The sequence below is a fragment of the Mus musculus genome, chromosome 11, assembly GCF_000001635.26.
Source record: "Mus musculus strain C57BL/6J chromosome 11, GRCm38.p6 C57BL/6J".
Taxonomy (NCBI): Eukaryota; Metazoa; Chordata; class Mammalia; order Rodentia; family Muridae; genus Mus; species Mus musculus.
In genome coordinates, this window is record NC_000077.6 from 5,050,001 (window position 1) to 5,077,452 (window position 27,452).

At 51.3% G+C, this 27,452-nt stretch overlaps 3 protein-coding genes across 24 annotated transcripts in view; 1 reads left to right on the forward strand and 2 right to left on the reverse strand.

The window, feature by feature from the left end:
• Positions 1–4,130: 4,130 nt before the first annotated feature.
• Gas2l1 (growth arrest-specific 2 like 1) lies at positions 4,131–15,348 on the reverse strand. Of its 6 annotated transcripts, none has more exons than NM_030228.3 (7): positions 15,215–15,327; positions 14,837–15,094; positions 13,826–14,478; positions 12,594–12,701; positions 12,415–12,511; positions 12,155–12,326; positions 4,131–6,689 (listed from the first exon to the last, which is right to left on the reverse strand). In NM_030228.3, exons 3-7 carry the CDS (start codon positions 14,456–14,458, stop codon positions 6,665–6,667), a joined length of 1,035 nt encoding a protein of 344 aa, NP_084504.2. In that variant the 5' UTR covers positions 14,459–14,478; positions 14,837–15,094; positions 15,215–15,327; the 3' UTR covers positions 4,131–6,664. The 6 variants fall into 6 exon arrangements, with proteins under 6 accessions (NP_084504.2, NP_001177335.1, NP_653146.1 ...); NM_144560.3 differs by lacking the exon at positions 4,131–6,689 and adding an exon at positions 10,375–11,817; NM_001190408.1 differs by lacking the exons at positions 4,131–6,689; positions 14,837–15,094 and adding an exon at positions 10,375–11,817.
• Positions 8,128–10,385, forward strand: Rasl10a (RAS-like, family 10, member A). 2 transcript variants are annotated; one of them, NM_001363179.1, is made up of 3 exons: positions 8,128–8,524; positions 9,433–9,557; positions 9,706–10,385. In NM_001363179.1, the coding sequence occupies exons 1-3, from the start codon at positions 8,306–8,308 to the stop codon at positions 9,833–9,835; spliced, it is 474 nt and encodes a 157-aa protein (NP_001350108.1). In that variant the 5' UTR covers positions 8,128–8,305; the 3' UTR covers positions 9,836–10,385. The 2 variants fall into 2 exon arrangements, with proteins under 2 accessions (NP_001350108.1, NP_660251.1); NM_145216.4 differs by having other exon boundaries at positions 9,798–10,385.
• A 4,338-nt stretch (positions 15,349–19,686) lies between the features above and the next one.
• Ewsr1 (Ewing sarcoma breakpoint region 1) overlaps positions 19,687–27,452 on the reverse strand; it is a 29,421-nt gene continuing 21,655 nt past the window's right edge. For 10 of the 16 annotated variants that reach the window (XR_001779874.1, NM_001283062.2, NM_001362620.1 and 7 more), the window contains 6 exons: positions 22,812–22,941; positions 21,520–21,642; positions 20,996–21,158; positions 20,626–20,723; positions 20,228–20,480; positions 19,687–20,103 (listed from right to left, as the gene is read on the reverse strand). Coding sequence is in view for 14 of the 16 variants with exons in the window: in NM_001283062.2 (NP_001269991.1) it covers positions 20,064–20,103; positions 20,228–20,480; positions 20,626–20,723; positions 20,996–21,158; positions 21,520–21,642; positions 22,812–22,941 (807 nt within the window). In the remaining 2 variants the exon portion in view is untranslated. Of the gene's footprint in view, positions 20,122–20,227; positions 20,481–20,625; positions 20,724–20,995; positions 21,159–21,519; positions 21,643–22,811; positions 22,942–27,452 lie in introns of all 16 variants that reach the window. The other 6 variants (XR_003949296.1, XM_017314255.2, XM_006514510.3 and 3 more) reach the window with 2 other exon arrangements.

Genomic DNA, 27,452 nt, shown 5'->3' on the forward strand with positions numbered 1-27,452 from the left:
AGGTGATGGATTCCCTACAGGGTGGCGTGCTCCTCTGCACAAAGCCACACTGGAGGTCTTTGCTTTCCCACAATCTCAGGGATGGCCGCATCCCCCGATGCTCCCCCACCTATACACGCTAGCTCGTCACGCGCAATTAAGGCGTTGCAAACAAGTAGTGATCGAGAGCAGCCGGACACTCAGCGCTGGTGTCCTGACCGCCATTCCCTCCGGAAGAGATGGAGACAGCCCAGCTGGGTTGATTCTTTCCCAAGGGCACAGCTGATCTCCCCCTGTGGACAGTCCTGCACAACAAAGGAAATGCACTATTCCACACCATACTAAACCCATATTCCCATCACTGATACATTACAGAGGCGTTCCAGTGCCTTCTTCAGATGGACAGCATAGTACTCCAGGTAGCACCAGTATCACCAGTACAGCTACATTAGGGCTTTCTAGAGAAACACTTGATAGAATTAATACATACTAAAAGGATTTAGAGCCAGGCGTGATGGCATATGCCTTAGTCCCAACAATTGGGAGTTCAAGGCCAGCTTGGTCTACATAGTGAGTTCCAGGACAGCCAGGGATTTAGGGATGGGGCTGGAGAGATGACCCAATGGTTAAGAGCACTGGCTGTTCTTCCAGAGGACCTAGGTTCAATTCCTGCATCTACATGGCAGCTCACAACTGTCTGTAACTCCAGGTCCAGGGAACTTGACACCTTCACACAGACATGAATGCAGATGAAACACCAGTGCACATAAAATCAAATTTAATAAGAAGTAAAAAGTAGTGTTAAAAAAAGGATGTAAGGGCTGGAGAGGTGGCTCAGCTAAGAGCACTGGCTGTTCCTGAAGAGGGCCCGGGTTTGATCTCCAGCACCCACAGATAGCTTACAACTATCTGTGAGGATAGGTTCCGGGGACCTGGTGCCCTCTTCTGACCTGTGTGGTCACCAGGCACTAATGTAGTGCACAGACGAAGCACCCATACACATAAACTAATGTTGAGCAGCCCAAAGTGGTGCTAAAGGCCTAGATTCCTGGAGAGTTACTGGCTAGTCTTCAGTCCACATTAGAAAGTCGAGGAGAATGGGTTCTGATGGTGGCAAAGGGCAGCTGCCCCGTACTTACCAGCTAGAGACAAAGTGAGCAGGCACAATGCAAAAGCTCCCATCCCCGCTTCTTCATAGCTCGGGCTGCTGGGAGGTGCCGCCCACATTTAGGGTAGGCCTCCTCCATTCAGTCAGTTTAGTCAAGGGAACACTCACAGCTGTGCCCAGAGGTTTGCCTCTCAGCTGATTCCAGATCCAGTTAAATTGCCACATCTGTAGTGAGCACCACGGACAGACAAAACCCCGAACATAGGAATTGCTGGCCTGCAAGACTTTCCACTTCCTACCACAGCGGATTCCAAACTGGCAGGTGAAGAATGCCATCTTGCTGTGTTTTCATTTAATTACTTAAATTATTTAAATTAATTTTTTCATTACGTTTGTGTGCTGTCAGCCACACACAGGGGTGGACTCAGTCTTCAGGCTTGGAGCTTGCTCCTACCTTTACCTTTGACCTGAGCACCAGCACCTCCCCTACCCCATCAGAGAGACAGGGTCTCCATATAGCATCAAAGTAACGAACTTCTGATCCTCCTGCCTCCACCTGCCAAGTACTAAGACTCCAGGTACATGCTACCACAACCTGCAATACCGTGTTTAGAACCAGTTTTAAACGTACTCATTTTACTTCCTGTGAACAAGCGTTTTGCTTGCATGTGTACCATGTGGGTACTGTGGAGGCCTGAAGCATATGCTGGGTTCCTGGGAACTGGAGTTACAGACAGTTGTGCGGCACTGTGTGGGTGCTGGGAGCTGAAATTGGACCCTCTGCAAAAGCAGCAAGTGCTCTTAACCCCTGCGCCTCCGCATCTCCAGCCTCCCTAAGTGGATCTTGGTGGTTTTTTGTTTTTGTTTTTCGATCCGCCTGCCTCTGGCTCTGTGCTGGGATTAAAGGCCTGCGCTACCACGCCTGGCTTCAGTAGTGGATCTTAAATGGGCCTATATTCCAGTATTTCTGGGCAACTGCTCTTCTCTGGAACTATTTTTATACTTTTTACCTATTTCTTTTAGGTGGTTGTTGGTTACTTTCTATTCATTTGTCTTCACTTCTCTTCATTTTGTAACTTCTTTCCTCTTCCATGTCTTTTTTTTTTTTTTTTTTTTTTTGATTTGAAACAGGGTTCTCTGTGTAGCCCTGGCTGTCCTGGAACTCACTCTTTAGACCAGGCTGGCCTGGAACTCAGAAATCCTCCTGCCTCTGTCTCCCAAGTGCTGGGGTTAAAGGCGTGCACCACCACGCCCAGCTCTTTCTTCCTTATTTGTGTGCATGTGTGCTGCGCGTGCTCAGGGAGGCCAGAAAAAGGCGTTGGATTTGCTGGAACTGGAATTCCAGATGCTTAGGAGCTGCCAGGTGTGTGCTGGACTGTCCCCACCCTCTGCCAGAGCAGCCAGCACTCTCAGCCATCTCTGCGTTTTTTATGTAACTCTCTTGTATCTCTTTCTAGTACTTCTGTGCTGAGAACCTTTGCATTTCACTCCTGCTCCATCTGGCCATGTGTAGGAATGAAGTAGGAATCCAATTTTCCCTCCCCCTCATGGCTCCCCAGAGCCTGGATTCCACATACTGAGTATCCACCCTTCCCCACAGATCTGACATGCGCTTTCATCCTGTGTGAACTTCTGCATACACTCAAATGTCTTTCCAGCCGGCACCAGGGAACTTCACCACGTATCTTCTGCCTCAATCCCAGCCTTCAGGAGGCGGAGCCAGGCAGATCTTTGAGTTCCAGACCAGCCTGGTCTACAGAGTGAATTCCAGCCAGGGCTACACAGAGAAACCCTGTCCAAAAAAACAAAAACAAAAACAAAACAAAACCAAAATAAAACACCACACATACGCAAAAATAACACCCTCTATATCTCTATGTCTCACATAAAGTTCAGAATTAGTTAATGTTTGGGGGGAAAGTGTTTGTTTCTATCATTTGGAGCCTTGGCTCCCTTATAAAGATCCCAGTTAACACCAAGGGGGCTCAGTGGTAAGGACCTTACCTAGTCTGTGCAAGGCCGGGAGTGATTCCCAACACCACCCAAACACACACACACACACACACACACACACACAGAGTTTTGATTTTTGGGCAGGGTCTCACTCTGTAGACCAGGCTGACCTGGAACTCACAGAGATAGACCTTCCTCTGCCTCCCAGGAGCTAGGACTAAAGGGGCGTCCACCATGTTTGGTTGCACACATAATTTTGTATTTTGTTTGTGTGTTTGTTTTTTGAGACAGGGTTTCTCTGTGTAGCCCTGGCTGTCCTGGAACTCACTCTGTAGACCAGGCTGGCCTCGAACTCAGAAATCCACCTGCCTCTGCCTACCGAGTGCTGGGATTAAAGGCATGTGCCACCATGCCCGGCCCCACATAATTTTTTAAAAATTAAAAATAATAAAAATAGTTTTAAAAGAATCACTTAGAAAGTGGTAGAGGGGGATAGCCAACATTGCCTCTGGATGACTTCACCGCACACATATGTAGGAAGCTCACCCAAGCAAACACGGGTATCTATACAGTACTCACACAACATATACACATAAATAAGTAAGTAAACAAACAAGTCTGAATGTGCTTGGTAAAGGCCAGATGCAGTGACACATGCTGGTTATCCCAGGATGCAGGGGCAAGATGATTCCACAAGTTCAAGGCTAGCCTGGTCTACATAGTGAGTCCCAGGCCAGGCAAGGTTATATAATGAGAATGTCTCAGAAGGCGAGAAAGAAATGCTCCTTAGACATGCGGTCACGTGCATTTAATTCCAGCTTCAGGAGGCTGAGACTAGAGGGTCATGAGTTTTAGTGTCAGGGCTGGATGACACTTGGGCTGAAATAAACCAACAAAATAATACATAAATAAAATTCATTGCCGGGCAGTGGTGGCGCACGCCTTTAATCCCAGCACTTGGGAGGCAGAGGCAGGTGGATTTCTGGGTTCGAGGCCAGCCTGGTCTACAGAGTGAGTTCCAGGACAGCTGGGGCTACACCGAGAAACCCTGTCTTGAACAAAAAACAAAAACAAAAAACAAACAAACAAATAAACAAAAAAATTCCTTTATTCATTTCTTCCACACTGGGGATTAACCAGGAACCTTGTGCCTGCCCTAATTCTCCTGCTTTCCTGGGTCCCTTCTCTCTCCTCTCTGAGCAGAGCCAGGCTGGGCCGGAACTGGAATTACTCTTTCTTCTGCCTCCCCAGTGCTAGGGTCAAGGCCTGAGTCACCACCACGCCCAGCTTCCTTCTGGGTCTTCCTTTCTCTCTCCAGCCCTAGGGCCACAGCGAGGCCCTTGCTAGGCAAGTGCTGTGGACCGTGCACCCATCGTTTCTTATCAGTTTGGACTTGGGATCCGTTTTTGTGCTAGCTTTGATTGTGTGTATGTTATGTACATACATGTTCGCGCGCGCGCGCGTGTGTGTGTGTGTGTGTATGTGTGTATGTGGGGGGGGGGGTAGAGCGTGCACTTTACTGACTGACATCTTCCTGGCAGCCCTTGTTTTTTTACTTTGCAGACAAGGTCTCACCACAGTCTAAACAGCCCTCAAACTCATGGTCGCCTCGCCTCAGCCTGCTGTGTGGGGGTTACAGGCGCCACTGTACTCGCCTCATGGTCGCCTCATGGTCGCCTCGCCTCAGCCTGCTGTGTGGGGGTTACAGGCGCCACTGTACTCGCCTCATGGTCGCCTCGCCTCAGCCTGCTGTGTGGGGGTTACAGGCGCCACTGTACTCGCCTCATGGTCGCCTCATGGTCGCCTCGCCTCAGCCTGCTGTGTGGGGGTTACAGGCGCCACTGTACTTGGCTTACAGGGCCCTAGGACCTGAGCAAGTCTCCTGCTACCATGTCTCAGTGCTGAGGCTGGACCGGCTCCAGCCAGCAGGAGCACTTTCCTGTCCTACCTACCAGTCCTTCTGACCCGACATCCTTGTGCTAATTTATTTGTTTTGCCATTTCCCTTTTGTCCTGGCTGCCTAGGCATTCTGAGTTGTGTTTGTCCTGTCCTGACCTTACAGCTGGCCATTTCTCAAAGAGCCTGGTTCCTATCATTGAACACAGAGTCCCTTACCGAGACCTAGATCTGAGCGTGCCTGTTACTATTCAGGGTGTCTCTGGTCCTCACAGCTGACAGAGCGAGAACATGTGCCTGCTTACTGTCTACATGCATGGCCACCATCTTGCCTCCACATTTACATATAAAATGGAATTCTTTTCTCTGTACAGATTTTCTTTCCCCAGCCTCAAAGGTTTCCTCTTTGTGTTATCCCATTGAGTCCCACAACAACCCTGTGAGGTCCAGACTATTATTTAATAACTCGTTATCTTATATGTCTATTTTGCGACAGGGCCTTGCTCTGCAGTCCTTCATCCTCTGGAGTCCCTGCTGCCCCCATCAGCCTGTTTATTGTCCCTTTTGGTGGAAACCAAGGCTCTGAGAGCGTAAGCAGTTTGCATAGATGGCATAGCTCTGGGAGGAGGGCTCGGCCTCACCTCAGTGCCTGATGTCCGTGAAATCCCATTTTCCCTTCAGGAAGCTGACTGGCCACCAGGGATGTGGTTGTAATGAGGACAACCTCATGCCAGGTGTCTGAGCAGTAGAGGACTCCCATCTAGACCTCAGGGAGGTGAGTAAGTGCTGGGACAACTGGTGTCATGATAACAGGTAAGCCAGCATGTATCCTCGGAGAACCCTGGCAAAAAGCCCCTGGAGCTGGTACAGCGCTGAGCCCCAGGGAAAGACTGCCAGGCTAGCCAGGAAGAAGCTATGTTGGTGCAGGTCAGCAGGGTAGATCTGAAATATGTCACTTTATGAAGATGGAGAGTGACCTTCAGATTGCTGCCTGAGAGGCAAGGGCAGGAGGAGCCTGCTCCCCAGCCAGGAACCTGTTCAGCTGCCACCCAGCCTCTGAAGCCATCTGAAACGTCCTCGTTTCTCAGGGTTTAGCTTAGGTGACATGACAGTGTCCTCAAACCCTTCTCTGGGCCTCCCTCCATCCTTTAACGCTCCCCCAACCTGCCACTGTCAAGCAGCCCAGACTCCCGCTTCCTCTTTCTGCTTCTTTGGGTTTTCCTCAAAGGCCGAGGGGCAGGAATGGCCTGATGGACCCTAAGGCAGACGCACTGCATCCCACGGAGCCCAGAGGGGCAGATGGCCCAGCTCAGGGCGCGACCACACCAGCCTGGATAAGTGGGATCTGCTGTTGGTAACTCTGTTCCAGGGATGGCGTCTTCCACAGCACGGGAGTTAGGCATACTGCTGCACATATGTAATTCAGGTACTCGAAGGACTGGTGCAGGAGGATTAAAACTTTGAGGTCAGCCAGGCATACTAAATGAGACTGTTCAAAAGCTTTGAAGTCTCGCTGGGGCCCAGAGCTTCCTCACCCACAATCCTCTTGCAACTCCCAAGAAAGCCCCGGCGTGGCCGCTCTGCTAAGAAAGAGAACTCTGGAGCCGGGCCTAGGCACAGGCAGCCCCAGCGAGACCAGCCAGGCGGTGTCTGCCTTGTCCTGCTGTGTGAGGAGAGGAAGGGGCTGAGTTTATCCACTCCTTTCTGTTTCTGGAAGCGAAAAGCAGCTCACAAACCCCAGAAGCCTGGAAACCTGTAAATGGAACAGAAGTCATTCTAGGGGAATCTCAGCAAGAGGGGGGAGGGGGGAAAGCCAGCTGTCGCTACTCTGAATTTAAAGACCTAGAATATCCCTAGTGGCTGAAAGGGGGAAGAGAGGTGGGGGTGGGGGTGGTGAAATCAGACCAGGCCCTAAGTCTACCTGGGGAAGAGGACTAGACATTAGTGTTAAGGAATACCTTCCAGCTGCTGTCACCTGTTCCCCGCGGGAGGGTGTGCCTCCTTCCCCCTTGACGGGCTAGTTTCTCCTGCCCTTCCTTCCACTTAATTCCTGGCCAGGTAGACATATTATCAATGCCTTTAGAGGCCTGGATCTAAGTATTTCTAGAGCCTTCTCTCCTAAGGGAGAGGAGACAGTTCTTTTTCCTTTTGGCTCCATTTCAGCATTCTGGCCACCTGTTAGACTTGAAGCATTCGTTGAATGAGTGAGTCTTGTTCAATGCCGGGTGCCTGCATTTCACAGTACCTGGGTGGAGGGCAGAGGCCTGGGAACTCCTCCAGTGTGTGGAGACTGGAGGGCCGGACGGAGGTTGGGCAAACCCAGACTTTCCGAACCCTCAGAGGAGCTTCCGAACTTGTCCAGGGAAGAGGGCATGGTGCACCCCTGGGACAGACTCTGGGACAGACCCGTGGATCTGTTTCTTCGCCTCCAACCTGTTGGGGCAGTGACTGGGGGCTGAGTTGCTGAGCAGACTTCTGTGCTGGGCTCAAACCCTTCTGTCTCCACTCCCCACCCCCTCTGGGCTGGTCCTTTGAAACAGTGTTCTTCTAGTCGTTTGTCCTTGTAGGTGTAATGAAAAGTGGCCCGCAGGCCCGGGACGGAGTCCCAGTGTCCTTCTCACTTTGAGATACCTCTCCAGGGTCTCAGTTCCCTCCTCCTTAAACCACGAGTACCCAGGTTGAGGCTGCGGTTCGAAGATGATGCAGGGGAGAGCCCAGAAAAGGAGTTGGTGCCCAGGGTCTCACAAAACAGGAGGAAGCTTTGAAGCCATCGGCCTTTGGTGGACAACCGGGATGCAGACAAAAAGTCCAATGCGACGATTGGCCCAAGGTCATTCAACCAGGACTGGGTCTGACCCCAAGTGGCCTGATTCTAAGAGCCTGGGCTTGGTCAACAGCCAGGTTGCAGCCAGCGGTGTTGGAGGAACAGGGAGGTGGCGCCCAGCGGCTTCGGTTTTGAAACGGTTGAGGGAAGCTGACTGCCACCTGGGGAACCAGGCTTTAACAAGGCGACCCGCCTGGCAGTCACTGGGCCGCGACCCTCCCCGGGAGGGGCGGGGCGGACAGTTACCTCATCGCCGCCTCCGGGAGGCCCCGCTCGCTTGCTCGCCCGCGCGGCCGACTGGGGCGGCGGCTCCCGGCGCCGGAGCGAGAAGGGGACGGAGCTGAAGGTGGGGGCGGGTCTGCACCGCACCGGGTGCACTCTTCCTGCGGAGCTGCGGGTGCGTCCGCCCGCTCGATCCTCAGGCCTGGCCTCTTGTGGCTGAGGTGCTGTAGGCGACGCGATGCGGGTATCCCGGGCCGGGCAAGCAAGGCGCAGAACGGGCTCATGAAGCTCCCCGGTGCCAGGCGCGGGAGCGCGGGCCAGCCATGGGCGGCAGCCTGCGGGTGGCTGTTCTGGGTGCTCCGGGAGTGGGTAAGACCGCCATCATCCGCCAATTCTTGTTTGGTGACTATCCTGAGCGCCACCGACCCACGGACAGTCCCTGCCTCTACCGACCCGCGGTGCTGCTCGACGGCGCGGTCTACGACCTGAGTATCCGCGATGGTGACGTCGCTGGACCCGGCTCAAGCCCCAGAAGTCTTGAGGTAGCGGTTCGAGGGGGCCAGGGGTGTGTGTACACTTGGTGCCCATGTGTACTGATCCAGGGCGCCCGAGCCCGTTCTGGGATTGAAGTGTGTGTGTCTAGGTAGTTTGCATACGAGCTTCCTGCGCTAACCTGTAGGTGCCCTGTGGCTGTTTCCTCTCTCTCTCTCTCTCTCTCTCTCTCTCTCTCTCTCTCTCTCTCTCTCTCTCTCTCTCTCTCTTTTGTTTTTGTTTTTGTTTTTTTCGAGACAGGGTTTCTCTGTGCAGTGCTGGCTGTCCTGGAATTCTCTCTGTAGACCAGGCTGGCCTTGAACTCAGAAATCCACCTGCCTCTGCCTCTCAAGTGCTGGGATTAAAGGCGTGCGCCACCACGCCCGGCTCTGTGGCTGTTTCTTGTCTTCTTTGCCTGCCTAGGCTGGTGTCTGGGTCAGTGTGTGGCACAGCTTGAGCTGAGCCGCGCCGCTGTGACAGACTGGACCAGACACAGGAGTACCCTTTCTAGAGGGGGCCACCGCACCCTCAGACTCCCAGTCTTTGGCGCTGCATTCATTTCAAAGCTGGCATTTGAGCAGCACCTGGGAGGCTAAATGAAGTTTTGGTGAAAGAAGCTGTAAGAATATTGCAAGGGGGAAAGAGCAGCAAGAGACAAGCCAGAGGCTTCACCTGTACAGCTGCACCAGGACAGTCAGTTACCATCTGTCAGCCGGTGGACGGCAGATCCCAGGCTCTGAGGCAGTAGGAGCATAGTAGGTTGACGGGTGGCCCAGGAAGTAGGAGGGCTAAGGACTGACAAGATCCAAGCACGGCTGGGAAGTCTGGCCTGTGGGAGGGCGCGTCCCATCCGGAGTATTGCTGGGAGGTGACGGGGAGTGAGGTTGAATTGGAGTAAACCCCAGCCTCTACCCTCTAGGAGTGGCCGGACCCTAAAGACTGGAGCTTGCAGGACACAGACGCCTTTGTGCTGGTCTACGACATCTGCAGCCCCGACAGTTTCGATTATGTTAAAGCCCTGAGGCAGCGTATAGCAGAAAACAGGTGAGGGCTTGACTGGAGGTGGAGGTCTTGCTAGGGGAGCGGGTAGTTATGGCCTGGGTGCTTCTAGATCATACTTTGTGCCCACTTGAAGGTCTCTTGCTGTATGAGACACTTAGCACACCGGGGTGTGTGTGTGTGTCTGCCATAGCAGGGGACTCGCCTTCATTTGTACACATGGGGTGGGTTCCTCTGGCCATGGAGTCTCCAGCACTGCGTCTCTCATCTCCATCGGGCCTCCAGGCCGGCGGGAGCACCAGAGGCACCCATCCTGGTGGTAGGCAACAAGCGGGACCGTCAGCGGCTGCGCTTCGGACCTCGCCGTGCACTGGCCACTCTAGTTCGTAGGGGCTGGCGCTGTGGCTACCTCGAGTGCTCAGCCAAATACAATTGGCACGTGCTGCGTCTCTTCCGAGAGCTTCTGCGTTGTGCTTTGGTGCGCACACGTCCTGCACATCCGACCCTCCGCCTGCAGGGGGCGCTGCACCCAGCGCGCTGCAGCCTCATGTGATTGGACAGGGAAATCTCTTGAAAGCAGGCTCCCACCCAGACTCCTGGCCATCGGACTTTTCTTTGATCTTGATTGGACCCAGCTAACTCCCAATCATTGGACAGGTCAGTTTTACCTGAGACCTTATTGGGTCATAAGCACAGATGGAAAGGACTTGACTATGAATGTGATCAGAGGCATTTGAACAGCTTCTAGCACTCATATTGAACTACATAGACCCGCCTGCCTCTACCTCTCCACGGCTGGACTGGCTACTGGAGACACTTTTAAAGCCATGCCTAACCAGGTAATAAAAACAAATGCAAAAACTGTAAATGCACAATTTAAGGGTTTCTTGTTCTGGTATATGCAGGTTCAGAGCATTGAGGTCTGGCTTCTAGGCAGTTAACTCTAGAATCCCAACATATAATGAAGGCTCAGTCCCCAAAAAACAGGAGCTGGAGCAAGACTTTACTGTCAGAGGTTCTGCTTACTGGACCACAGGTCCTCTGGACACCGGGCTGGCCCGGTCTCCTCTAAGGCATTCAATAATATTAGTAATTAAATAGCAATGCTCATCCCCCAAACCGGAATGTACAACAGGTGTCCCATTGTGCCATGTAGTCCCGTGGGGTCTGGTCCCATGAGGTCTGGTGCTCGAGATGGAAGGGGGGTCCCTGATGCAAAGGGTAGGTTAAGGCCACAAAGAAAATGGAATGGGGTGTGGGTGTAGCTAAGCCGGTCCATCACATCGAAGAATCTGGCTCGGTCCTTGGGGTGACCGAATGCTGGGCATGCCAAGCCCCGAGTTCTATGGGTCCCGATGGGCGGCGGGGTCCCCGAGGTGTCGGTATGCGTGAGGGTTTACGGTCTGGTTGTGTGTCCATCCGCCCCCTTGCCCAGGTCAGTGAGGGTTCTGGGCCAGCCAAAGAGCTCCTGGTTGCATCCAGTGCCCCTCCTACAGCAAGGTAGGGGCTGCCCTCATCGGAAGAACTGGACAGAGCTTGGCTGCGGGGCCCAGGCAGCCCATTGGCTGTGCGGCCTGACTCCCCAGGTTGGCCACATTTGCCACCCAGGACACTGAGTGATGAAGACGAGGAGCTGGATGAACAGTAAGCAGAGTCCGGAGCTGGAGGGTCAGGGGCAGATCCCATGGGGGTATGGCTGGCAGCAGCCTCCAAGGCGCGGGCATTGGCTAAGAATTCCTCTTCCAGGCGCCTGAACAGCTGCTGCTCCTGCTGTGGGTCAAGCTGCAGGGGCGTGCGGAAGATGCTGGCAGGTGTGGCAGCCAGCTCTGGGCCGGGGCTGGGGCCCCTGGAAGGCCGGGGTGCTGCAGGGCTGAGGGCACGCGGAGTCTGCGGGGTACTCCTCCCAGAACCTCCTGATCCCCCGCCACCCCTGCCCCGGGCCACCCACGAGTGCTGGCCGTCTCGGTCCCTGCGCACCATCAGTACCGCCTGTTCCTCGCGGCTCTGGCTGCGGGTGCGCCTTGCTGGGCTGGAGGTCGACAGCTGAGCGCCTCGGCCTCCTGGGGCCACGCGGGGCCGTCCCCGGTCCAGCCGGTCTCGAGACTGGCTGCGAGGCGCGGTCGGCCGTCTCGGGGAGGCCGGAAGACAGGAGGTCGGCCGGTGGCTGGGCCGCTCCCTCCGGGAGCCAGTGGCTGAATCGTCGCTGCGGGCACCCATGGGGCCGCTCTGAGCAGAGGAGGCTGAGGAGTCACTGTCCCCAGAGTAGCGGCGGGAGCGGGGAAGGGGGGGCAGCTGATCGCGGGGCCTGAGGTGGGGTGTGAGAGAGATGTGTATCACTGGCGCGGGTGGAGCGAGCTGGTGAGGCTCGGGCTCTGCCAGGGGACTTCCAGGCACAAGTGAGCGTCCAGGCTGAGGCCGCGACTTCCCGCCCTTGGCTTCCGAAGCCAGGGTTGGATCAGCCACCGCCCGGAGCCCGCCCCAGCTGTGTTGTTGGTTTGTCTGGGTTGCCATGGAGATGGAAAGCCGGTACCGCCCCCACGCACGGGAACTTTTCCCAGGGTGTGAGTCATCGCGCCCAGGCGGACGCCCCACCCCCACCAGCCCTTGGAGCTCCGGAGGTGATCGATCCTCCAACCTCTCACCTGAGCGGGGTCTCAGGCCCCTCCTTTGTGCCTCGCAGGCTGATGGGGGTTACTTCGGGCCGGGAGCTCCTGCGCTCACTCCCAGGGACTGGGCTACCGGGGCGGGGGCTAGGAGTGGGTGATCCCCTCTGCGGGGAGAAAGTCCCGGTCCTCTGCTGGGGCAGACGGTGCGCTGTGGGAATGGATACAGCAAGTGAGGGGCAACACCTTAGAAACCGGCCCCTCTCTGCTTGTGGCCCACACCCCCACCAGGAACTTACTAGAAGACGAGCAGCGACAAGGGTCATGCTTGTCTAGGTAGTGCTCCAGTGTGTCCCAGCCGCCCCCCACTCGCACCATCACGTGACTCCTCAGCACCTATGGGCCGAAGGGCAGGTCACTGCGGGCCTCCTAGGCCACCCCTGAGGTGCTGGCCTGGGCTTCTCCTCCCCCCACTTACCCTCACGAAGATGAGCAAGCTGGAGTCTCCCACTCGGTACTTCCCCTCGGAGACCTTGATCATGGGAAACTGGTCGGGGCAGGTGCACCTGCCTAGGATCTCCCTTACCTGAAGGCAGAGAAGAGCGGGCTGAAGGTCAGGGGTCAAATCCCTCCTGGGGTTTAACAAGCAGCTGCGGGCCAGGAGGAAGTAACTATTCCAGCCTACACGGGACCTTTTGCCTGATCACAGTGGGGGCTCTGAGAGCCAACTCGAAGAAGAGGAGAAGCCAAGGCCTATCTCCTGGAAGAAACACTCTGAAAGGCCTTAAGCCCATAACATCTTCACACTGGTGAGGTCCACAGTCTGGACGGGAAGGTTCAAGATGAGTGCAGGGGGCCATGCTCCCAGCTGAGCATGGCAATCAGAGGGTACCACGTCGGACACTACTGCATACTTGTCAATGGAGGCAGGCTGGCTATGTGGGAGGCCTACCCACGGCAGCCCGGTGCCAGAGGGAATGAGCTGGGTTGGGGGGGGTGGAGGCTGGGGGTGAGTGGGTGGAGATCGGGCCACCATTCTGCCCACAACCATCGGATGCCTGACTTGGGCAGGCACATCATAGTCCTAAGCTCCTGATAAGAAAGAAACTCTTGGCCCAGTTGCGGGGGTGTCAGGGACACATCGGTCTTGGGAAAGGCGGAGGGAGCTGGGGGTCTGTACCTCCTGTGCTCCCAAGTGCACCTCCTGTTCCCAGGAGCAGTGGTAGCGGGGCCAGGCTCTCTATCAGGGCACCAGGGTTGGTGTCTTCCCAGACCCTCCTTGTGTACCAGGCTTCTTGCCAAGAGCTTCCTACATATATAGCCTCAAGCCCGGGTAGCGGCCACTCAGCCCCAGGTCTGAGGCTGCCAATGCATCTGCCTGGCACCCCCCAAGTCACAGTCCTCCAAATGAAGGAAAGCACTCAACTTAGTTGCCGCTCATTTAATACTAAAAGCTGATCTCCTGCCTCAGACCCACCTGAGCTGTGTGGCCTCACTCAGCACCTCTGCCTCTCTGAGCTTATTTCTTTGTGGCCAGGTACACACTTGGCAGTCACCATATGTACTCTTAGTGGGGAAGGCTGCTGAGAATGGGCCCCTGGAGGCTTAGGGTTGGGGTAGGTATTAGCTCTGCCATCTGGTCCCCTGATGGGGGGGGGGGGACGGGACGGGACGGGATGGGACACCCAATGTGGATATCAGAAGACTCACCAGCTCATCAAGGTTTCGAAGGTCATTGGGCGTCATGCGGGGTGTGCGGGTGGGAACCCCTGGTACAGTGGCAATTTCAGTGACATCCTCTTCAGCAGCAGGGACGCTGGAAACCTGAGGGGTAGCTCGAAGCTCCCGCTCGATCTCCTGCTCGAACTGTACCAGCCTCGGGGCAAGCAGGCCAAGGCGCGCCCCACGCCGGGCGACCTCCAGCAGGCAGAGCACCACACTCTTCTCGTTCTTGCGTAGCACCAGGTCCTCTGTCTCAAACATGAGCACTTCAGGCACGCCCAGCTCAGCCCGGCACCAGCCGATGAAAGAGGCCACGTTGTCTCGGGCCATGAAGGAGCCAGGCGCCACACTGTGTGCCTGGAAGGCCACACCTCGGGTTGGACGGGCAGCAGCCAGAGCCCGGGCAGCCTCGGTGACAGCGTTGGCATGTTGGCACAGGGTTGTGCCTGTGGCCAGCCCCGTGAGGAAGCCATCGCCACTGCCGGGGAGACCTAGACTGTACAAAGCATTGAGCCAATCGGCCAGGTCTTCCTTCATGGCTTCCACATAGGCCTCACTGGATCGGAAGGGTCGCACACTCTTGGCGGCAGAGCCTGCGATGCCCGCCACTGGGTTCGCCATGCCCAGAGCCAGTGGAGTCACTGTGGGGACATAGGTCAGGATTGCTGTGAAGACTCGAAAGGGTTCAGAATGGTCCACCTCTACCAGCCCGCCACTCAGGGGAGACGCTAAGTTTAAGAGCAAGCTGTGAACAAGCAAACGTAGCACCACATTGTTCTCACGGTGCCATGACCTGCTTTAAGGGACTCAGTAACATTTACACCATTGTAGTGTTTATGTTTGCTGTCTGGCTGGTCGGGAGAGGGTGGCTGGGGACAAGTTGGCACCCACGAGGAAGAAATGCCATTTAAAAACATGAAGACATGTGGGTAGGGAGGGACAGGAGAGGAGCCTCGCCCAGAACCACGGAGAGACTGTTTCCATTGCTCAGCCCATAACCTGCACGAAGTCCCGCCTTTCCCTTCTCCTCTCCGCTAAGGGCCGCGCCACAGGCTGAGCGGCGACCGCGTCTCCATTCTACAGATGAGGAAACTGAGGCGCAGTAAGGGCAGGCATTCGCCGAAGGTCGCAGAGCAGTGGGTGGAGGAATCGGGTCACCCAGGCAGGCCGGATTCCTGCTGCGAAAAGCCGCCCGAGCTGGTGCCTGAAAGGCCGGGACTCCGAACGGCCCCCGCGAGCCTCCGCAGTGCTCGAGGCCTGGTCCAGAGAGGGTGAGTGCCCAGTCAGGGTCACACAGCCCTGGGAAGCAGAGAGCCCGCACCGCCCGGCCCACCTCCAGGCACTCTGGCTAGGGCTCCTGGGGGTCCCCGCGCTCACCTGGCTCACCCCGCCGCCCCGGGGAGCATCGCCCCGGCGGGGCCGGAGCCGGGCCGCGCCGCCGCACACAGGCGTCGCCCGAGATCGCTGCTTCCAGGCGTCCGCTCTGCCCCGCCCCCCTGGAATTTGGATCCGGCCAGGAAGGGGCGGAGCTGCGCTCTTAAAGGGGCCGTGCCTTTCTCGGGCCTTAGGCCCTAAGGCATCACCCCCACCTCACCCCCCCTTTAACTCCGGGTCTGGGTCTTCCTAGGCGGGGTTCAGATCCTTTCAGCTGTCCTTCCCCCGTGACAGTGGCCTCCCCGGAAGCGATAGGGGCCGGGGACTGCAGAGTCACCTCCGTCCCGGGTGGACCTCTGCAAGTCAGATAACTGGGTGCTCTTCCTGCAGGACGGCCCAGGGATAGCTTAAGGTACAAGGACGATGAGGCTCAGGGATCGGAAGGTGGCTGCGGGTTAGGTTAAAAGAGGGGGTGTGGCAGGGGCAACTACACGCCTTAGGAGGAACCTGGAAGATCTAGGGAATCCTGCCCCCTACTGTCGCCCGAGAGAGGAGTGAGATGCTGGAGAGAGACTGGAAATCTTGTGGGGGTGTGTGGACTTAATTTTAACTCAGATCAAGGAAGGAGGCGACGGAGGAAGCTGAGAGTCATCTAGAGGGAAAGTTTTTCACACTGAGGAAGCCTATCTCAAAAAAAGGAAAGGAAGGAAGAAGGAAAGAAAAATGGGTAGGTTTGCAAGGCTGAAGTGGTGAAACATTAGGGCCTTGTGGACCATGCTTTTCAAAGGTCATGGAAGAGAGGTTTATTTGTTTGTTTTTTTTTAAAGATTTATTTATTATATGTAAGTTCACTGTAGCTGTCCTCAGATACTCCAGAAGAGGGCATCAGATTTTGTTACGGATGGTTGTGAGCCACCATGTGGTTGCTGGGATTTGAACTCCGGATCTTCGGAAGAGCAGTTGGTGCTCTTAACCACTGAGCCATCTCCCCAGCCCCCGGTTTATTTGTTAATTATTATTAAATTATTATTGTTGGAGTTTGTTGTGGTTTTGAGGCAGGATCTCACTATGTAGACCAGGCTGGCCTGGAACTCCCTATATAGACCAGGCTGGCCTCAAAAGTCATAGAGATCTGCCTGTCTCTGCCGCCTGAGTGCTGGGATTAAAGGAATGTTCCACCATGTCATTACTTTTACAGAGTTCTGCTATGTAGCCTGAGCTGGCTTTGAACTCATGGTGTGCTCTCTCTGTTGGGATCCCAGGCCTCTCTCTAAGGAGGAATTTAGGAGAGGCTGACGTAGCAGCCATAAGGGCTCCTGTAACTGCTGTTGTTGCAGCGTCAGGGTCAGGGTCAGGGAAGCCTCTGAGGGAGGCAAGTGGTTTAGGTTGAATGGGGAGAGGGGATGCTGGATCTTGACTGCCTGTTGAAAACTGATGATGTATGTTAGTGAGGTGAGTGTGTGAGTATAGATGAGGGAGAAATCCCAGGTTTGGGGGTGAACATTGTGGACACGGAGTTGTTAAACAAAAAAAAAAAAAAAAATAACACCTAGCAGGGAGTGAAGTCCTGAAGAATTGGCTATGGAGACTGAATTCTAAGTGAAGGAATTGAGAAATGACTTGTCCTGGAACAAGCAGTAATGAACCGTCATACCCAGCAATCATCTTCAAAATAATCTGATACACCGATACTTTTTATTACATCTGTTTAGTGAGTGTGTGTCTGTGTCAAGGTATGTAGGCAAGGCAAACTTTTGGGAGTTTGTTCTGCCTTTCACCATGTGGGATCCTGGGTATTGTGGCATGGTGGCAGGTTCCCTTATCCAGCCTCATATGATGGTTTTGTAGATCTAGGGAAGCTGAGGACTGGGGAGGTTAAGGTACCATTGCCATCAGCAGCTCTGCAGGAATTTGACCCCTACTTATAGCCACCTCACTGTGCTTCAGTGTTCTGGACATAGAAGACTGAATCTAAGCTCTGTTGGTCACCAGTGTTGTCTGACAAACTTCCTGGGGGAGATGTCACACACAAGTCTGTGCACTCCTGATAGGGAACCCACAACAGACCAAAGGACTGAAACCACAAAAGCCCAATTTTTATTGGAGTTACAAGAACAGACATGGCTCAAACAGCAGCATCACCAAAGGCCCACCCAAGCATGAGTGACAGCTCCCAAAGATGGGAACCTGATCATAGCCTGCAGGCAGCTCAACAGGTTCTGGAATGTCCTTTCTAGGTGCCTCAGTTGGTCTAAAACTCTCTTCCAGGCAGCTGCTCTGGTCTCAAGAGTCTCCTTTCACTCGGGAGGCAGAGTCAGGAGGATTTCTGAGTTCGAGGCCAGCCTGGTCTACAGAGTGAGTTCCAGGACAGCCAAGGCTACACAGAGAGACCGTCCCTGTCTCGAAAAAAAACAAAAAACAAAAACAAGAGTCTCCTTTAAAACTTGGCTTGTCTGAGAGTTTTCTTTGCAGCTTGGCTCTACTTATCCTGGCAAGTTGGGGCCTAGTGAATCTGGTCTGTTCCAGGGACTTCCTGAAGCCATTTTGAGTTGTCTACTTTCCTTTTTAAAGAGCTTCATAAAGGATGGGATAGAATGTTTCAATATGAAACTCTTACACAAAAACTAGGTACCATGCTTAATCTCCCTAAGCCTCAGTGACTTCATCTGTAAAATGGAACTGTAGTTATCACATCATAATTGTCAAAATACTAGTTATCAGTTCAACTCCGGGTGGCCTGGTGATGGAGACATGTCTACTACTACTTCTGAAGAGTAACAAAGACAAATCTAGTCCCTTGATCTGGGGCCTGTTTGAGTCTTATTCCATACTGTAGCCTCTAGTATGGGATTTCCTGACATGACAGTAATGCAGACCTCACTGATGTACTAGAATCCTGGATACTTATAGATCCAAGAGCAGAGACAACTATTTGTATGTGAGCAGAGCCCAGTCTAGGACCTATCAAATTCACAAGTTTCAGAATGCTGTTAGCTGTGGACTTTGTCCAGTGCCCTGCCAGAACAAAGCAGAAGGTTCAACGCAGTCCACTTGAGTGCTGCCCCCACACCCCTACAAGGCAGAATGGGATGGCAGAGTGGCCAGCTGCTGCCCTGGACCCTGATTGTACTGAAGTAAAGAGGGGCACTCAGTGAACCTCTTCCCACATAAAGGCCTGTGCTGTAGGGCCATAAAATTATGCTTTAAATTTATTTGCTGTCGTCCTTTCCCTCCCTCGAGGCATCCACCAGCCTTAGGATGGCTTCTACACTGCCTGGGCGATCAAGCACTGATCCACCCTTAGGCAAGTGCTCCAGTTCTCAGTATTTGGAAGTCTGTGACCTCAATTTTGCAATCCTATTTGCAATCTCCTGAGTGCTGGGAATCAAGTGTGCACTACCACACTCGAGTATGCGCAAGTTCTTTGACCTCTCTCCAAGCAGGTGTTTGGAGTTAACATGTGAGGACATTTGACATAGTGGCTGGTAGAAGAAGCCTGGTGGCAATGACTTTAGGCCCCACAACTGTGTGTAGATGGTGCTGTCCCGTGGGGCTTGACTGCAGTGATAAAAGGAAGAGCAGGGTTGTGGTGAGACAATAGTTGAGATCAGAGGTCTTGATAGTTCACTCAGGCATGCTGGGGAACCAATGAAGGTCTTGTGTCCAGTGTCCTGAAAGTGCTCTGGCCTCTGAAAAAAACGGCAAGGATGGGGAAAGGGAGTCAAGTTCGTTTGTGGGTGGTCATAGCCTTATAATTACTAGAAATGGACAGATAAACTAAGATGGAGGCTGGTGTGGGGTATTAATAGTTACTTGCTGTGACAGAACCAAGCCCTACTTCCTGGCATACTGAAGCAGAGGCAGCTCTTGGAAGAAGGGTGCCAATTGAGTTAAAAGCACAGGGTGGGCCCACTCTGTGAGGCTAACCTGGTCTACAGAGCAAGTTCCAGGACAACAGAGATTACAAAGAAAAGCCCTCTTAAAAAACAAAAAATAAACTGGGCAGTGGTGGCTCATGCCTTTAATCCCAGCAATTGGGAGGCAGAGGCAGGCGGATCTCTGAGTTCGAGGCCAGCCTGGCCTACAGAGTGAGTTCCAGGACAGCCAGGGCTACACAGAGGTTTCTGTCTCGAAAAGACCAAATAAATAAATGAGCTGGGTGGGAAAGCCCCATTTTGAAGTCCGGAAGAAGGCAGCAAAGGACTAGAGTGACCACTTGGCACTGCAGAGGACACGATCAGGTCTGCTATCCCAGCAAAGGCACAGGGCGATCCTGTGAATTCAGATAGTGGGAGTTGGAATGATGATAAGTCATCTCAGAGCCTTCTGGAAGGGAACAAATGACCCAGTAAAGCCAAGAGCTGGAGATGCGAGCACAGGTTTCCAGTGGGCATCTTCGAGGGCATCACAAGCTTCTGCTCCCATCTAGCGAGGGCTGGAAAGAACTGGACATACACGAGAACAGAGGAGGAGGATGACAGTTTATAAACATTTGGAATTTTATTTAAAAAAAAAAATCACAACCATGAACATTGTTACAATTAGAGGCCCTCTTGGTTCTCCACAATGATACTGAGCATGCTCACAAGGGGTTCCCATTGTTAAGTCTTAAAACAACCATCTTAAAAAGGAAAAAAAAAAGAACAAATCAAAAAACAACAACAACAAAAAAAAACTCAGCACACTACTATTTAACTTGTTTTAATGTTTCTTCACAAATGGTGAAAATACTAAAGTACAGACAAGGAATAATCATAATGTTGTCGCCAACATTATAAATATGGAATTATAAATTTAAAACATTTTCTGGTTTAAAAAATAAATCTGGTCGTCAATGCAGCTCTGCAGGTCTCTAGTAGGGCCGGTCTCTGCGTTCCTGACGGTGCTCGCCTCTGCAAAGCAAAGGGACCCTTAGGTCAAAATGAGAAAGGACAGAAAACCCTGTGAGAGACCCCAGACACCCCAGGACTCACTGCAGCAGAGGTTGGGAAGGGGCAGTGCTCTCCCACCACATACTTATCCATTTTCCCAGGTCCTCCACGTCCGCCTCTTCTTCCTCCCATCTGTTCCATTAAAGGTCCAGGAGGCCCCCCAGGACCACCTCGTCTTCCTCCACCAAAGCCACCTCGGTCCATTCCACGGCCACCTCGGAAGCCTCCTCTGTCTCCACCTCTGCCACCTCTGAACATTCCTCCAGGACCACCACGGTCCATGAGTCCTCCTCTTCCTCCTCGCATGCCACCAGGGCCACCTCGTCCACGATCACCACCTAAGGCAGAGACAAGAGTGACAGGTGAGTCAGGAGTAAAAGCCGAGACTGAAGACCTGCTGTGGTAGATCTGCTAATCCTTCTCCTAGAGCAGACACTACTCAATCACCAGGAAGCTGAAGTGCTCCAGAAAACCTGTACCTACCCGGAGGTGGAAAGGGTGGCGGGAGGAAGCCCTCGGGCTTAGGGGCCTTACACTGGTTGCATTCTGTTCTCCAAGCGAAGTTCTGGTTTCCACAGCCCCTGAATAAAGTTATATCACAATAGAAATCACCAAGAGAACTGAGAAAGGTGGAGATTCACACCACACTCTACACAGTTATGGAGTTTCAGGCACAAAGCACAAGGACCTGCAGACAACCCCAGGCCGTCCTGAACCTCCAGAAGCAGTCAGTGCTGAGTGTGTGTCCCCCCCCCCCCCCCCCCCCCCGTCCCGTCCCGTCCCGTCCCGTCCCGTCCCAGAGTGGGAAGAGGGTGTCATCACTAGCACGCAATCTGCTGGGAGAAGTACATACGGATTGGGACACTGCCAGTCTCCAGCTCGGTGCTGGACATTTCCTCCTCCAGAGGGGTTTCCTCTGGAGCCTCGGGGCCCTCTTGGAGGGAAGCCCCCTCTGTCTCCTCCACGGCCTCCCATGCGACCCATGGGTCCTCCAGGGCCTCCTGGGCCACCAGGACCTGCAATAACAAACAGTTCATCACCTCTCTATAGCAGCTTTGTCATGGTGCCCTCTCCTGTAAACTCACAGTGCTATCCACACACTATTCTTTCTGCGTCATTTCATGTAGCCTCCAACTATGGCATTTTCATAGAAGGAAATTGACATCTGGGCAGATGTTCTCTAGAGCTTCCACTCCCTCTAACTAGTTAACCCATATTATTAATGCAGTGTTGGCTTTCAATGGCCTAGTATCAATTTTACATACCTTTTCTTTGTTTATTATTCAACTAAGTTTCTCAAGGGAAAAAAACCAAAACCAACCCAACCCAACCCCGTTTAACATAACAGCACAATAGCTAAAACAAAGTGCCTAATACCTCCACGAAGTGGTGGTGGCATCCCCCTGCCCTCACGAGGTGGCATGCCTCCCCGCATGCTGTTCATTGGAGGCTTCTTTCGGGCAAGAGACACTTTAAGTTTGCTTCCTTGAAAATCTTTCCCTGGAAAAAGATTAGAGAGCATCAGTGAGCCTCACACTCCAAACATCCCTCTCTGAGCAGTCACTTTTCAGCAGACTCCACCTTACTCAACTCCAGACTTCCCGAAGCATGAAACCTGGCCCCTCACAACCTCCAGGCTCTTTCCTGGTCTGGCTGGGAAAGTATCACAGTTGGTAGGCTTGTTTAACACGGCCAAAGGCTTGGGTTCAATCCCCAGCACCACATAAAACCGAGCATGGCAGCCAATTAGCCTAGGACTATAATCTCCACATTTGGGAAGCAGCAGTAGACTGGAGGATCAGGAAGCTCAAAGGTCAGTACTAGCTACAGATGGAGTTTGAGTCAGCCTGGACTACATGAGATTCTTACACAAGCAGAAAGAAAATGAAACAAACAAAACAACTTCACTGCTGAGATGAGAATAAAAGATGTTAAACTACATTCCTGTAATTCTAGAATTTTGCAGGACTGTCAGGTTTAAAAATCAGCCTGCCCACATAATAAAATCTTTACTTAAAAAACATCAGCCGGGCGTGGTGGCGCACCTCTGCAACCAGGCAGAGGCAGGCGGATTTCTGAGTTCGAGGCCAGCCTGGTCTACAGAGTGAGTTCCAGGACAGTCAGGGCTATACAGAGAAACCCTGTCTCAAAAAAACAAAACCAACCAAACAAAAACCAAACACCAAAAAAACAAACAAACAAAAAAAGCAAAAACCATCAAAGGCCCAGGGATAAAACTCAGTGGTAGAGCACTTGTATAGCACACAACTCTCATGGTGCCATCCATTCCTGTTATGTGTCTTTGGAAGGGGTTTCTGCCCTTACTATGTATGGCATGCTCAGACAAGTACCTGCAGCAGAGGCATGGGGGCTATGCACTCAAACACATAATAAAGAACTATCCTGACCAAGGGCCAATGTCTGTGAGCTTTAACAATAGAAGGGCACACTGTGAGCAACCTGCTCCTGGAGCGGATCTTACTGTTTCAGCTCTCAATTCCCCCCTTCTGAATTCCCTCAGGAAGAGGAAAGCACACGCCTCCCGTTTCTAGAAGCAATGGTGTGTTAGCACGATTGTTTCTTTCTTAGAAGGTGACACATGAAACCATTCTAAGTTCTTAAATGTGCCTAAGTGAGCAGAATCCAGAGTGACAAAGAGCACAACCTACCATCAAACCATTCCACGGCAGCCTTTGCAGTTGGTGGATCTTCATAGGACACTGTGGCGTCCCCTTTAGGCTTTCCTGTCTCCTTATCCAGGTAGATATGGATCATGGGTTGTCCAGTTCTCTTGTTCATCTATACATAAAGCAACAATTAAGATGTGACTGTAACATGAGCTTAAAGCTTATAGTAGTTCCCAAGTACCCCAAATTGTCAAAAGGCTGTCAGTCACACAGAGTGTGGTGGTCCACAACTTTATGCTCAAAAGGTACATCTATCCCTAGGCCAACTAAGGTCAACCCCCAAATGGCAGTCTCATGCCACAGACAGTTTATTATATTAAAGGTCAAGTCTTCCCCAGGAGATCAGAATTGTGTGTGATTTAGTTTCTCAGCTTCTACAACAAATAGGTATTTATTTAAACTCCACACCTCAGATGTGTTCATTAAAGAACCAAAAGCAGGCAACATGGGCCCTATTCCTGGTCTTGGTACTTGTGAAGCAGGACCACATTCATTATGTACCCAAAGAGGCATCGCAGTCAAGCCAGGAGATGTAACTATTCTAAAGGAAGTCACTCCAGGGATACACTTTATTGAAATAGCCCCTAACTAGCATGAACAGGTCACTAAAAACAGAATAAAAAGACAACAAAACAAAACCCCCAAAGCCCTTTGGCTGTGAATACTCACAAACCCTTGATTCACTCCAAGAGTTAGAAAGATGGCTTATTTGTGATTGGCTTGAATTTAGAAACCACACTGTCCAACAAGCACACATATGAACAATGTCCAATCTATTCAGGCTTATACGTGTATCTAGTAGTAGTAGAGTGCTCTTTATAGGGCTCAAAAGCCATTTTGAAAAGTGATGCGAATACTCTGTTGTGAAGCTTGCTGGCAAGCACTTTATCTTATTAAGCAGTCTTTGACAGTTAACATGAAGACTTAAAAACAAAAAATTACGTGACTCTTTTTGAGCATCCAGAGACCAAGATGTCTGATCCCCTGGGTGGCCACCATGAAGATCCTGGAAAATGAACCGGGATCACCGGAAAGAACAAGTGCGGGTGGGTGGGTATGGGGGACTTTTGGTATAGCATTGGAAATGTAAATGAGCTAAATACCTAATAAAAAATGGAAAGAAAAAAAAAAAAAAAAAAAAGATAAACATCACAACCAGAAAAAAAAAAAAAGAACAAGTGCTCCTCAGTACTAAGCCATCTCTCCAGTACTGCTATCTTGAGGCAAGCTGGGCATAGTTACAGTTGCTCATGCGTGCACTGCTAGTACTCAGAGGGCGAGGTAGAAGACCATCACTGATCTCAGGGCTGACTGGGTCACAGGGAGCGAACTACCACCTCAAAAAAACCTAAAATTCGGGGATTTTTGGAGGGGAAACTAGGAAAGGGGAAGGCATTTGAGGTGTAAATATAGAAAATATCTAATTTAAAAAAATCTATTTAGAACATAAATAAACCCCTAAAATTATACATGTATCAATCAATATCATTAAAAAATTGTGACAGAAAAGAATATCGCAAACTAGTCATATAAATAAGGACATGTCTTTTATAAATATTTATTTTATGTATGTGGATGTTTTATCTGCAGGTACAGCTATCTGTACACAAGTGGGTCATCTGTCCCATGAGACTACAATTACACACAGTTGTGGAGCCACTATGGAGTGCTGGGACTTGAACTCATGACTTCTGAAAGAGCAGTTAGTATTCTCAGTGTCTGAGCCAGCTATTTGCCCCCAAGGAAACACCTTTTTAAAGAAATACTTATCTTTGCCAGGCAGTGGTGGCTCACGCCTTTAAATCCCAGCACTTGGGAGGCAGAGGCAGGTAGATTTCTGAGTTTGAGGCCAGCCTGGTCTACACAGAGAAACCCTGTCTCAGAAATCCAAAACCAATAAGTAAATAAATAAAAAATAAAAATCCCATCAACCACATAGTGGCTCACAACCATCTGTAATGAGACCTGATGCCCTCTTCCGATGTGTCTGAAAACAGCTACAGTGTACTTATATATAATAAGTAGATGTAAGTACACTGTGGATGGTTGTGAGCCACCATGTGGTTGCTGGAATTTGAACTCAGGAACTTTGGAAGAGCAGTCAGTGCTCTTAACCACTGAGCCATCTCTCCAGCCCCCGTAAATAAATCTTATAAAAACAACAACAACAACAACAACAACAAAACCAAAAACCCTTGCATACATCAATGTGCACATGTGTGCAATATCAATAGAAGCCAGAAGAGGGCATCAGACTCCCCAGAACTGCGGTTGCAGAAGGCTGTATTGAGACCCTCGCTTGAGAACAGCAAGTGCTTTATAACTGCTGAACCATCATCTATCCAGCCCCATATGAATAAGGACATGTATTTAAAATCTCTATTTTTGGGAACGAGCATTCTGCCAACATGTGTGTCTATACAACATTTATGTGTTGTATCTCTTGGAATTGAAGTTACTGACAATTGTGAGCTGTCATGTAGTACTGGGAATCCAGGTCCTTTGGTAAAGCATCCAATGCCCTTACCAGGGCCCTATGCAACCTCTCCAGTCCCACAAATCTTTATTAAATAATAAGCAAACAAACAAACAAAAAACACACTTTATGGCAAATTCCTGACTTAACCAGAGTATACCCAACTGATACGAGAACTATAATGCATGAGTCTGTCTCTCTCCCTCCACAATCCTCTGCCTCCCAAATGAAACAAAGTAAAAACAAGTGGCTCAGTGATGCTGGGACTTTTTTTTTTTTTTTTTTTGGTTTTTCAAGACAAGGTTTCTCTGTGTAGCCCTGGCTGTCCTGGAGCTCACTCTGTAGACCAGGCTGGCCTTGAACTCAGAAATCCACCTGCTTCTGCCTTCCAAGTGCTGGGATTAAAGGCACGGGCCACCACTGCTCTGCTTGGGACACATTTTTAACCCCAGCACCCAGAAGGTAAAGACAAGGAGAACCTGAGTTTCAAGACAGTCAGGGCCACAGAGAGAAATCCTATCTTGAAAAACCAAACAAGGGCTGGAGAAATGGATCAGAGGTTAAGAGTACTGGCTGCTTTTCCTGAGGTTCCAAGTTCAATTCCCTGCAACCACAGGAAGGCTCAGAACCATCTATAAAGAGATCTGCTGCCCTCTTCTGACCTGCAGACATACATGCAGGCAGATATACAGAATAAATAAATCTTAAACCCTCCAAACAAACAGCCCCCTTCCCCCAGTGAAAACCACCCAAAACCAGCTGGACATGGTAGCTCAAGCACATAACCCCAGCATTTGAGATGCAGGAGTAGAAAGATTAACTTTAGAGCAAGGCCATTATAGGAAGAGAGTTAAGTTTAAGGTCAGCTAAAGTTACAAGTTAAGTTACAAGGCCTTGCACACACAGAGGCTGCCAATACAGCCTAGTAGGTAAAGAAGCTGCCAAGCCTACAACCTGAGTTGGATCTCCAACATAGTGGAACTGATGTGCAAGTTGTCCCTTGATCTCCATATATGCATTAAGATTCACTTTTTAAACATGTAATAGAGCTGGGCGTGGCGGCACACGCCTTTAATCCCAGCACTCGGGAGGCAGAGGCAGGCGGATTTCTGAGTTCGAGGCCAGCCTGGTCTACAGAGTGAGTTCCCGGACAGCCAGGGCTACAGAGAAACCCTGTCTTGAAAAACCAAAAATAAATAAATAAATAGACAAAAATAAAATTTAATAAGATTTTCCGGGGCTGGTGAGATGGCTCAGTGGGTAAGAGCACCCTACTGCTCTTCCGAAGGTCTGGAGTTCAAATCCCAGCAACCACATGGTGGCTCACAACCATCTGTAACAAGACCTGACGCCCTCTTCTGGAGTGTCTGAAGACAGCTGCAGTGTGCTTACATATAATAAATAAATCTTTAAAAAAAAAAAAAAAAAAAAGATTTTCCTGTGTGGCCCTGGCTTATGTCTTGGAACTTGCTTTATAGACCAGGCTGTCCTCAACTCAGAGATCTACTTGCCTCTGTCTCCTGAGTTCTGGGATTAAAGGTATGCACACCATACCCAGTCAATAATCAACATCTTAAATATAAAATACAAGCATAGGAACTTGGGGTTTTTCTTTCACCCAGTGTGTATGCGAGGCAACAATCATTAATGGTGAATGTGTGTGCACGCACAAACAGGCAGAGAAAGATCTTACACAACACTTGCTATTCTAGCAGAGGACCTATGTTCAGTCTACGACACTGAGGTCAGACTTTATGAATGCCTGGAGCTCCAGTTTTACGACATCTGACACCCTCTTCTGGCCTCCTTGCATGTCTACACCCATGTGGTACAGACATATCTCGGAGACACATAAAGTATAATTTTAACTGTACACCTTCAAGGCCTTAATATCAGAAAACATTATTTATTCTCAAATTGCATTATAGACTCTGTTAACCTGTACTGCAAAGAGTGGACAGCAGCTGTGTAAAGAGGACTGGTCAGACACCTGCCACTTACATCAATGCATGGATCCCATACTGGGGAAGACCAGACTCGCAGAAGTTGCCCTCTGACCTCCAGAGGTACCCTGTATGTAGATCATGCATACCCTCCCACATGTTCACACAAACATATGGAATTTTAAAAGCAATTTAAAGCAAAAA

Excerpts from the sequence above, each read along its gene's own strand:
- Rasl10a (NM_145216.4), top strand. The coding sequence starts at position 8,306 with ATGGGCGGCAGCCTGCGGGTGGCTGTTCTGGGTGCTCCGGGAGTGGGT. Across the intron at positions 8,525-9,432 it reads CAAGCCCCAGAAGTCTTGAG|GAGTGGCCGGACCCTAAAGA; the intron begins GTAGCGGTTCGA and ends TCTACCCTCTAG. Across the intron at positions 9,558-9,797 it reads CAGCGTATAGCAGAAAACAG|GCCGGCGGGAGCACCAGAGG; the intron begins GTGAGGGCTTGA and ends TCGGGCCTCCAG.
- Gas2l1 (NM_001190408.1), bottom strand. The coding sequence starts at position 14,458 with ATGGCGAACCCAGTGGCGGGCATCGCAGGCTCTGCCGCCAAGAGTGTG. Across the intron at positions 12,702-13,825 it reads TTCGAAACCTTGATGAGCTG|GTAAGGGAGATCCTAGGCAG; the intron begins GTGAGTCTTCTG and ends CTCTGCCTTCAG. Across the intron at positions 12,327-12,414 it reads TTGTCGCTGCTCGTCTTCTA|CGCACCGTCTGCCCCAGCAG; the intron begins GTAAGTTCCTGG and ends CCATTCCCACAG.